Raw genomic sequence first — 12306 nt, 5'->3', positions numbered from 1 at the left:
CTTGGATATGCTTTGCAGCTCCGCTCGGTGATAATTGCGGCGCTGAACAAAGTCGGGGCTGTTAAAGCGGCCGTTGGAGTTACGCATTATTTTTCGCAGCAGGCGCGTGCGATCGATTTATCGGCCGCAACGAAAGTGGAAATAAGGAAAAAAACAATTTCCTCCTTGTCTATGAGACTAAAAGAAAATAACTGAACGGCCGATATATCTTTAGAAAAAGCGGGAAAGCATGGCCAGCATCACGTGACCTTTGCAGAAATCGATACGCTCTCTATCCCTATCATCTCACGCGACCACATGTCGTTGATGAGCCTCTTAATTGCTTGGCGCATTTCGAATTCATCCGTTTAACGGAGAATGCTCGTCTTGCGTGAAGTCCGTGCGTATGAAGGCCCGAGAGGTAACGTATTGATCGTAATGATTTAGGACTTGCAATACCAAAAGTTTAAACAAACTATAGAAATATTATCCTGCTTTACTTATTTATAAATTGAAAAAAAAAAAATTATTTCGTGCTATTTAGCATTAAATGCGTTCGATTTTGATCTCTCAATATTAAACCAGTTCAATGTAGTTGATAAAAAAAGACTTCAAAATCAAACGACCATATATTTGGCGCTAATTGCGACGTTTTTTTTTATAACGGAGAGAATCCCAGCCCGGGTCACGGTATTTCGACAGGTTTATTTTATAAATTGCAGTTTGTTCTCAAAAATTTATATGTCGCTAAAAAGTGCATGCGCGTATCGCGAAAATTACGGTTTTTTTTACACGGGTTTTTTTCGAAACGTCGATAACGCTACGCGAATTAAATATCTTCGAAAAGTGAAATTATCACGGTCCCCCATTAATGTAGGTTAAAAGCGGGGTGTGTTTTTAAATTAAGGCACGTGCGTACAAACGACACATTAGCCTTTGACATTAAATACATTAACATACAGTAAACACTTTTGAATTATCCATTACGCGTTTGAATGCATTATCATCGGAAACAAATGAGGCTGGGAGAATTGCATTATTCTGCGTGTCGCCGTCTATCAATTTTTGTACAGTAATCTAGCTTGGAGAAAGAAAGAAGAGAGAAAAACTTAATTGACAATCGTAAATTTTCTTTTCTATAAACGTAAACTGTATGTTGGAACAACTTTCGCTGTTTTGTGGGAAAAATGTAACTTTGTGTTTCTAGAAAAAGTTTAAAGACAACGCCGCGCGCTTTATATAGATTTCGACAGCTTCGATAACTCGACTGACTCATATGCAATTCCTGTTGGCGCATGCACGATAATAAAGTGGGGCAGAAACAGCGTGCGCTACATCGAAGCGGAAATGGAAGTAAAACGGGCGCGAGCGGCCGTTTAGCTGACTAAAATTCTTCGGTCACGCGCGGGGGTGCGTTCATTGCAGAGAGCTCGTGCGCTCGCCAAAGCAACACACATTGCGTACCTGTTTATCCGGCTCTTTGCCTTTGGCGGTGATGAGTCGATCGCAATAACAGCCTTCCAGCAGAACGACGCCACTGGGTCGTGAGCAAGTCTCGTTCTCGTAATAGAATAGCAGATTCTGTAACAGACGTCATAGCCACGTATGGTAAACCTCGCTTTCCTCTTACGAGACGGGGGGGGAGACGTGAGAAAATAAGCATCTGTGTATAACTTTTTGTATAATACGCGCGGACACGGAAAATAATGATATGTCACGATATTTAATGTTTCACGCCTGGATATTTCACGCGGTCCTGTGTCACGCTTTTAATTTCGCAAATAAAATAAACCTTTTAACAATACAACCCGCGTGTCTGGAATTTAATTCAAGTCGAGTTAAGCCACAATATTGTGTCGCTTAAGTTTCCATTACAAGGTTTCCACCGCCAGGAATGTCTGACCATACGCCGACTGTTTCTACTGAAGAACTCCTTCACTGGGTGCGCGGGTACGAAGCACGGAGCCGTTCTCTATGCTTGCATATATAGAGTAAACAAATTTCAGCGAGGCATTCAGAGAGAACGCAGTAATTAAAACTTAAACTTATTTAGGATTGTGTACATGTAAAATATACCTTCGCATATTTCAGTTACGTTACAGCGCGATATGTGTGAAATAGCGTAGCGTTAAATTCAAATATGTTTTTACCTTCCGTTACCGAAATAATGGCTTGTAATACACGTTTATGAAGGGCGGAAAACAGAAAACCGTTCCCCTCGGTTCTGCGAGGAACTAAAATATCGCACAAATTTACCTGCTGCGCGTTATTAAAAAATAAATGCTTACAAAATAATATCATCTGGTTTTACGTTAAATTACAGGGCGCACGTGTGTGTGTGTGTGTGTTTTGCGCGGCGCAAGATTTGCGGAATGAATATTGCAATTGTACGCACACTCATTTCATATAAAAGCCAGTTACGTTCCGAATAATCCGCCGGATAAAATTCGCGTTGCTGATACATGATACAACCTGGAACACTCGGAACACAACGATTTCGCTTTTGTCGCGCCGTGACATTATCGACAAGCATCCGAAAATGTTATAATCGACGGTTCAAATAGTATTCGACAAACAAACGAAATTTTAATTGTCCATAATATTTGTCTAATTGCGCCTATCTATGCTCGGATTTCAGGTCAACTCGTGCCGTGCAAATTTGTGCAGAAATTGTTAACTGCGAATTACAAAACGGAAACGTTGCGCGTTTGCCGACAGGTATAATACAGTTTGCGACAACACTCGTGTTTTAGTAATAAAATTCTATGAAACAAACTTACTTCTCAAAGTAAGAAACGGAGAAAAGGAGATACCCCGGAGCACAAATCTTTGATTAACTTAACTTCAACTCGGAAATTGCATGTACGTAATTTGCCGAGCGTCACGAGAAAGAATGAGTTTTATTCCTTTTATTTATTTATTATATAATTGCTTCAAACTCGCACTCTCCGGAAATTACGTGAGCGTTCTCGCGTGAAATAATAAGGCATCGATTTTCATGGATTCAAGATAAGTTTATTAAGCTATAAGAGCGCAAACTCGAGTTACCTCCATTAACCGGTGACTCGAAACGTCTCTCGTCGATATACACTTGATTATCTCAGCGAAAGTTTCGATCCGCGACGCCGACGGGTGAAACAAGACTCCGCCGCGCGACGATATCGTCGTTTACTTGACAAACTTTCGCGAAACAATGCGATATTCCACTTTATTTATTACTTTATCCGAGATCTTATTTAAACGAAAAGCGACGGGGTCTGCGCTTCCCCCGTATTTATCTGATCCTATCAAAACGAAAAGAAAAAGGGCAATACCTCCCGTATTTATCCGCTCCTACTTATTGCTTCCCGGTACATAGCCGTTTCAAGCTCGGGTAGGTAAAAGTGCGCGTGGCAAATCCCGTGGCACTTCGTAGATTGTTTTTCTTTAAAACTAAAATTAGTTAAACGGTTCGATGACAAACTTTTCTTTAAAGAAGAAAAAAAAGAAGAAGAAAGCTGAAACTCATTTGCGATGCGATAACACGACTCTTAATAGAATAATTAGAAGTTTCGTGTCGGTGCCGTAATTGAGCGGCTTGATGATCGTGAAAGCATATAACGAGAAGATTTATCGCTGGGCTTAAGGAATCGTGCGATATTAGAACGGGGTGAGAGAGAGAAGGGAAAGAAGCGAAGACCGAATTCTTGGCATAGATATGCTCCTATAAGTGAGATATCTGTCGCGAACTGTATCGAAAGTTTCCTTCCTTAATTGTATCAGTTAGTTGGCTGGCCCGAAACGCCGTAGCAGTTAATGAGGCCTCATTTTCGAAGTTTGTTAGGCCACGAGTAGACGGCATCCCCGCGAGCGATGAAGTTTCCGCGGATCGAGGAAGACGCTTTTGTGCGCAGTACAAGTTCCCGCGGAAACTTAGGTATTGTCATTATTTTAATTCAACGATTATTAATAGTTGAAAATTCCGCTTTAAGGTATGACGTCGTTTTATTTAATATAACGCTGAGTGCGCTGACTACGCTGACTTGATGATAACTTCGCGATAACTTTCCCGCCGCGAGTAAACTTCTTGCGGAGAGCTTTGCCAATTAATCTCGAAAAATTACGAACTGGTGTGCCGTTATGAGGTATAATGCTAATCGCAAAGTTCGATTTTTTAGACTGTATGAAAAAAAAGGAACTACGTATTTCAGATTGATGAAGGGAGACAAATTTATTTACAAGAAAAACTCTATTTTTAATCAACAACATTTGGCAATGTCGTGACAATTCGACCATTGGTTTTGGTCGGATTAATCGTCACGTTTCGACCATGGGTTTTGGTCTTTTCTAAATTGATATAATCTTTGATACTTGTGTGTATCAGCATTTCATTTTTATTAAATTTAATTATTAAATTTATTACGAAAAATATTACCTCAGCCAAATTTATTTATAAATTCAGATTCTGATTTGAGCGTGAGATTCTCGAATTGGATCACGCAAATTGAATCGCTCCGCCTTGGTAATATGCTTATGCTCGATCTAATACACGACGATACGGTCAACAGTTCATCAAACAATTCACTGACCTGATAGAGAACGAACCATCGTTGTTGCCACTTGGTGGAGTCAGCTGTCCGCTTGTACAAATACCCTGACAGCGAATGATCGTAATGTGCTTTCTCTGAGAGCATGACCAGCTGGGAGTCGTTTACCCTCACTGTAACACATCATAGGCACGCAGCTTTTGTGAATGAAGCGATAAAAGCGGTACGTATATAGCTATTCAGATTTTAACGTGTGTGAAGAATGCAGTGCCGCTCGAAATGTCATCGCGCGAATTTTTCCCGGACATATTTGCAAAATAAAACTTGTACGATGTTGTACAGAGAACAATTCGTTCGCAAAAGAAAAAAAAAACAATCAGCAAATTTTCATGAAAATGTCAGACGTTCCATTAAAAATATTGCGGCGCATAATTAAATCGCCTACATTATCTCGATTAATTTCGTTCTTTGTAATGAGTTCGCGTTTTGAGTTCGCTCATCTATGAGTTTTTATGCTTTGCACCGCGACTTTTCTGAGAATTAATTATAATAACGCGAATAGAGTGATCTCTCCACCTGTGTGTATACCTGTAAATCAGCGTGACGTGTGCAAACGCCAAATTAACATCCGAATTGCAAAGTCACATACCGGATATATACATTTCGCATGGCGCAACAATGCGCGCTGCATCACAATCGCGCATCGAATTATCTCGCCATGCGACCGTTCCAATAATACGGGGCTCAAAGTGCCGGCGAATCTTGTTTGCCGCATCGCATCAATCGTAAATATTAATAATCCACCGAGAGCAAGCTGCGATGATAAACAGCGATAGTCTCGCCGTTCGTACGACGAATCAATACCCGACGCGATACTTGTTGCAAAGTCGTCTCCGTGATTAAAAACGCGTCATTTGAGAAACGAAGTAATGAAATTCCGCGCGAAGGCAAATTCGCGGATAAAAAAAAATTGCGATCGATCGCGACCGAATGGGGAGTTTAATCGAACACTTGGTCGTCGGGAATGGGTCGTCCACGTCCGTCGCGCGTGCTTACCAGCGCTACTTCCGAATAGATTTCAATCTCCGACACGGCGCGCACGATTTCCAGAGTTCAGTTTCCGCGTGTGAATGTGACTTTGGTTCAACTGCAGCTTCGCGAGCGTGACGCGAGACGCGAATCGTCGAGCGGGCGACATTTATAGGTTGTATAGCGATCGTTCGTCGCGGAACTGTCGCGATCGTGTGTTTAACTTCAGCGCAAAGATACGCGACGTTTGAGAAACTTTGTTCTTCCGTTCGAGGAAATCGAGCCCGAAGTTTCACCCTCCGGCGAGAACGAGGAAACTCGCGTAATCCGTACCTGCCCGTGCACGCAGGCATGCACGAGCTCGCATGTATGTGCTGTACTACATACGTGCGCCGTGTGGAAAAACGGAGGGGGAAGGTGAGAGCGCGAATCGAGAGATTCGCGGTATCCATTATTATTTGTATTTATATCCTCGCGCGGAGATGGAAAATTTAATCTCGATATGGCGAGGAAAATTTCCCGGCAAACAATGGATTTATAAAATAAAGCAGGCACTATCGCAGATGAGAGAGAGAGAGAGAGAGAGAGAGAGAGAGAGAGAGAGAGAGAGAGAGAGAGAGAGAGAGAGAAGGCAAACTTTCCAACGCAAATATTGTAGTACCGAGAACGGGAAGCACGAAAACCTTTGATGTGCGTTTGCGCTTTTATATTTAATATATAAATCAGCAATATAAAATACACTATTTGTTTGACGAAACAAAAGTACCATTGGAAAGTCTATATAATAGCAATTTTATACATAGATACATAGATACTAGATAGTACGTCGTGATTAAATGCACTTCGCAGTTGTCAATTAAATAAATGATGATTAATGCCTGTCGCATCTCTCCTGGAAACAGCTAAATAAATTCCTAGAAAGCGAATTTACGAAATGCATTCATTTGTCACATTTCAATTTTATTAAACAGCAATGCATATTCAAATATATTAAACGTTATGCAATATTGATCACGAAATCAGAGAGTTTTACGAAAATATATGAATCCATAATTAACGTCTCTTTGCCTGATGTTTTATTTTAATAACACTTTTAATTTTGTTTTATAATAACACGTTCGAAATAAATATAATAATGATTTGTAATTTAAAGAATTTAATAAAATTTTCCCTATAAGCTTGTATTTATCATACGGCTTTGTTAATCTCAAATTCGGTAATATTGAACAATTGTTTTAATCTTAGACATTTTTGTGCGTTCCAACAAAAAGATAAGAAACGAAATGAACTCACCAGTTTTTTGCATCTTGGGGCTGAGCATGATTGCAAGTCGTTACCAGGGAGGGTTGTTTCCTCACATTTAATCTTCACAGCGGTGATTGATTGTCCAAATTACCTTGTTTGTGTTCGAAATAAGAAAATAATGCCTCGATGTTAAAGCGTCGAGAAACGTATCTCGATCTCGCTTTCGGTGACGTCGCAGATTCATCAGAAGCCGTGCCGCTGCATCTGCACAAACGCGGAGAGAAGAATCCGCTCGATAAATCGCGCGTAACACTAGAGCGCGGATTCGTATATCAATAAAATTGTTAGTTCACAATCCGCGCGGCGGTGTTGCCACCGTGTCCGATTCATCGGAGGGTAAATATTGTTGACAGATACCATTAATATCTATTAATATGTTTATCGTTACGGAAACATATTGACGTCCAATTTAACGCTGATGCGTTCCCCGCGTAACGAAGTATTATCGAGTTTCATCACAGGGACCCGCCCGCGCCGATAACGTTAATTTGTATGAATCAGATGGATGATAGATCATTAATTCGTAACGGATAAATATTGTTATCCGGCCGACTCGACGTATAACCGAAATTATTCGTGTATCCCTGAATAAACATCGGAACTAACTCGCGCACTGGCATCCCGCGCGATATAACTATGCGCTGAAGCACAATAACTTTATGGCGACTGAATCGGAACTGTATAAAGTAAAACTTAATTTTCCGTACACGCCGCGGTGGCGTTAATTAAAAATCCCAACATCACATTACAAATCGCTTCCGATCTCTTAACTCGTTTATTATGGTACGTCGGGATCATTTGTTCCGCGTCATTTTTATCCTCGTAAAAGCGAGCGAGCGCGCGTGAACCGCCACTACAAGCAGGAAATTGAAACGACGGCATACGCAAGGACCCGAGGAAATAAGATCTTGCTGCTGTTTACGATTAAAATCGATATTCTCGAGTACTTAATAGCTTTAACGTTAATGCGATTCCAATGATAGCCGTTACGATTACTTCCGATTCCCGCTGATTGCGAGTGCAACTTTGACGCTTTTTTATACATGAATCACGTATTAATCCTTTTTCCGAGATATCGAGCTGCCGAAGCGCGTTAATGTTCTACAATCCGGTTATATTGAATAAAGGAAAAATATTATTTTATTCTTAGGCATAAGAGATGTTATATGCGTTCTAATGAATAGTTTTATATAGGATACGAAAGTAAGAGTATTACAAACTGTATTCTCGGAAAATTGGAGATGGCAACAAAATCTTCTCTAGTATTTCTGGATTCGCCTTTCATGTGATATATGAGCTACCGCTGCCAGAGAACGGCAAGGAAGCAAATCCTTCGTCTTTTTAAAAATAAAATTATCTTTTCTTACACAAATTGGCTTCTCTCGGCTTTTTATGTAACACTATTAAACTAGGGTTCATCAAAAATGCATATTTTTTCTCCGTAAGAGATATTTTACATTTTATTCTGATATATTTTGATATAAAATGTGATATATTCCGTAAAAAGCATTCATTTTCTAATGACCTTACTTTGTATGTAGAATGAGGAGAAGAATCGATCGACGCAAAAACAGACGTAACGGCATTTGAAGGAAAAAAAACAATTGCACATTGCGGATGCATTGTATTTATGTGCAAAGAATAGAATCATAAATCGATCAAAGGTCAAAGTGAATCTTTTATTCAATATTTTCTATTTTATATTAGAATAAAATATAAGAAATCTCTTTATTTTTGTAGAATTATATAAAAAGAATTGATCTATATATATATAATATTTGTACTTAAAAAACAAAAAGTTAATAATAGTAGTCCATATACATGAATGGCCCCGGTAAACCCTAAAATATTAAAGTTGATTTTGCCATCTTTAATCATTCACAAGGAAATAGCTTGTAACACTGTTAATTTCATACTCTGTATATATGTGTATAATGACTGTATTAGCCCTATATAATAATTTTGTGCGCAACAACTCCGTAATCGATGGAAATTAATCGATATTGTACGGTTTATCTTATGGTTTATAAATACCGCCGCGTTTACGCCGACAAAATGATGAAAGTATTATAGGAGGAGATTCGCATGTAGTCTGTTTACAAGTGAAAATATGCTGAGTTATACGATAGCTTTTTATTTAAAGCTCGTAAGCCGCGCGTAGCTCTAGGAGTTTTCCGATAAATACACTCAGCCATACGGATCCATTTTTTTTTATAACACTCGCCAGATATATACCCATTTTAAAAATACCCCTGCGCATTTTCCAATCTCATAATCAATTGCTCCATTTATTAATTTCTAATATTCGTAATAGAAATTTTAAATTATCATATGTTTACATTCGTTTTCTCGAATCGTTATCCTTAATCTCGGAGCCAGTGAGAGAAGAGAGGAAGGATATAATTCGGATCCCCGTATAATTTAAATCCGCTTTCCCCCCCACTGTTTGCATTTATGTTAATGAGCTGTGATAGCAGCTCTTTCCATCGATATCTAAATAAAGATCGTCACTTCTACCAAGAGAGGCTATAAAAGACCGACTACGCGCACGAAACTCGAAAAGACTACTTAGAAGTACTGAATAAAACAAAAAAAGTTGACACACTAAGCAGATTTGGGTGAATCTGCGAAAGGTGAATTTTCGAAAGGCGGAAGAGCTTATGCGGAAGCGACCTTTCAAAATCCTCCCCCTTGGGGGAGAAGAACACGAAATGAGGAGGAGAAGAAAAGAAGGATCAGAAGATAAAAGAAAAATTCAAAGTGCGTGTCCTCTTTCACAGTACCTGCACGTATTTCGTCGCACGCGCCGTACCGCCACTCTTCCCGATTCGCCCTCTTTTTCGCCAGCAACTGAGTCCTCCACTGAGAGAGGATCCCGCCTCGCCACCTGTTCGTGCGTGCTCTCAAGACCGCATGCCGTGTAATCACCACCCCCGTTCCCTTTCCTCCCTTCCTTCGTACGTCTCTCTGGAGAATTGCCGAGATACAGCTCCTCTGTCCCCCTCGCTCTCTTCCCTTCTCTCTTTTTTTTTTCTTTTTTTGCGGCCGCGAGATCACACCGGAAGAGATCCGTCGGTGCGTGCAGCCACCCGGTTTTTCTCGCTCCGGTCCTTGACAACAACGGATTGACGACGGGGGTTCCCGGACGCCGATTTTTTATTTCCGGTACGACCAAGGCGGCGATGTAGACGCGTGCGATATAGACGCTGGCGGAGACGACGTCCCGTGATGACGGCCGGCGGCGACGGCACTTGACGCTCCTCTTCTCATGGTCGGGAGGCCCGGCGACCTGCGACGTGCTACGGTGTTGGGGGTTGCGACGTGCCTGACGCGCGAGGGCGACCGACCGACCGACAAGCTCCGTCCTCCGCCTATATATCGCGGACACGCGCGCGTCCACCGCCCCGTAAAAGGATCCCGGAGGCTGCGCCGGATGGGCCCGCCAGTGCGCAAGCTCGTATGCCTCGTAAACTCACCCTTTTGCCCGTAGGCACCTCACCTTCTCGCCCTTTTGCGAGCAAGAGAGAGAGAGAGAGAGAGGGAACTATCTATGCCTGCTCGCCTGACTGCCTGCCGCCTAGCTCTTGCCAAGAGGCCACCTTGGATCCAACATCGAAAACACCCCCATTGGCTATGCAATTCAGGTCGGACCAAGTTGGGTTATATATTAGCGTTAACAGCAAAAAGTGCTTATTTCAGTCCCGAAGAAGAGCCTTGATGGATAAGCGCAACAAGTATACATATAGTCGAAACACCTTGAAGTGCCATAGATGAATAAAAAGGGGCGTAAAAAATGCACCACGTAAGCAAAATGTAATACAAAATGTAATGCATGTTACGTTAGCGTGCGTGTATATATTCTACCATCCATTAGAGTTCTATTCTGTTTCGTATGCCCTATAATTCCTTTAATTTATGCATGCACACTCTTTCCGCTTTCAAAGAGACATTCTTGGATAAAATAAAATATTACGGTCTTGCTTTCATTAATAAAGTCTTTTGTCTTTACAATTTGTTTAAGCTTTCACGATTCGTCCGCTAAATACGAGAGGACACTTTAGTATTGAAATTAATGAAGCGCGTGTGTTGCGAGCGCGTGTACAAGCAAAGATATTACAAAAGGAACTTACGAGGGTGCGTGACTCACTCCTAGAAATTAATAATGTGTCGCTCAGTGACAAGAGTTACGTTAGTGACTGAAACTAATTCGCCGAAGTCCACGGCGTTATCTTTACATATATTTATGCATGTATTATATTTATGTCGCTGAAAAAGCACTTATAATGTTTCTTTTGAAAAAAAAAGTATCTCTTCGAAGAAGGGAGTTTTCTTATTAGAAGAATTTTAACTGAAGCTATTAAAAAGTAGAGTGTGCATAGCTTCCTGTCTCCCGAGAGAAGTATCAATTAAAAATATTTTAACATTATTTAAAATTAAATATAAAGTAGGATTTTGTCCTCGAAGCAAGTTTCGCATCTTTCAAGCTGGATTTCTGAGAATGCTTTAATTCTTAATTGCGTGTAATTAATAGTTACAGTCTCTAGACTCTATTAAAAAAGATTTACCTCACTTTGATATCGCGTTCTTAGAAATCGAGCTTTAAAGATGCAAATCTTGTTTCGAGAACTATATTGTATACAAGGTAGTATGCCAGGCTAGAGTCAAGCTCAACAGGGTCTTCTTTCCCCGCTAATTTTTCCAAGCCCGTTCCCTTGGCAGTGGTTTCGCTAGATAGTAGATAGGGACAGTGGGAATCTCGTTAATCCATTCATGCGCGTCACTAATTAGATGACGAGGCATTTGGCTACCTTAAGAGAGTTCTCTTTAAGTATACTTAAAGAGAACAGAAAAATCAAAATGTTAATATGTCATATTGAAAAAATAACGTAAATTTGGTCAATACAGAAGGTCAATGTTTTACCAACTATTATACATTTTATCATAAAATTATTTTATTATGTACCATTAGATTTTAAACATTTTCTAACACGTTTTTGTATGTTTTTCATAACATTGTCAAGTTGATCACTAGTTATTTTAATACAAATTGTTGAAAGAACAATTCGTTCTTTCAAGTTATTTCCTGAAATAAATTTCTGCGAATATACACATTATCCTTTAAAACCCCCACGAGAAAATCCTCCCGCGATTATCTTACATTATTTTTATACACAGAATAATGAGAAAAATCTATTTACGCTAAAAAAATATGTATTTCCATTTTTAAGAAAAGTGTAATTGTATCTTGCAAATGTATTGGTGTATTATTTAACTTAAAAAGACATAATCACAAAAAAATGGTAGATTTTAAACAGTAATTTTCCTCTCTCTGTTCTTTGTTCTATTTTGATTTATAAAGGAGTAATAACCCAGTTCAGTTATTAAAATCGTTCTGCATACATAATCTATCTTTGCTTATAGTCGGTATAAGAGAAAGGCGCCAATCCGTGCGGCAAACGTAATTCGG

General features: G+C 40.0%; 1 protein-coding gene across 3 annotated transcripts in view; it reads right to left on the bottom strand.

The window, feature by feature from the left end:
* Positions 1-10220, bottom strand: part of LOC139780379 (ras-specific guanine nucleotide-releasing factor 2) — a 60360-nt gene extending 50140 nt beyond the window's left edge. For all 3 annotated transcript variants that reach the window (XM_071718998.1, XM_071719000.1, XM_071718999.1), the window contains exons 1-4: positions 9623-10220; positions 6828-7043; positions 4548-4678; positions 1444-1560 (exon numbers count right to left, since the gene is read on the bottom strand). In XM_071718998.1, coding sequence (XP_071575099.1) covers positions 1444-1560; positions 4548-4678; positions 6828-6855 — 276 coding nt within the window. In that variant the 5' untranslated portion in view covers positions 6856-7043; positions 9623-10220. The remainder of the gene's footprint in view (positions 1-1443; positions 1561-4547; positions 4679-6827; positions 7044-9622) is intronic.
* Between the last annotated feature and the right edge of the window lie 2086 nt (positions 10221-12306).

The sequence above is a fragment of the Temnothorax nylanderi genome, unplaced genomic scaffold (assembly GCF_030848795.1).
Source record: "Temnothorax nylanderi isolate EJ_2023f unplaced genomic scaffold, tnyl_v1.0 TNYL_tig0274_pilon, whole genome shotgun sequence".
Lineage (NCBI taxonomy): Eukaryota > Metazoa > Arthropoda > Insecta > Hymenoptera > Formicidae > Temnothorax > Temnothorax nylanderi.
The sequence above is the reverse complement of the archived record's forward strand: the minus strand, read 5'-3'. Positions and strand labels throughout refer to the sequence as shown.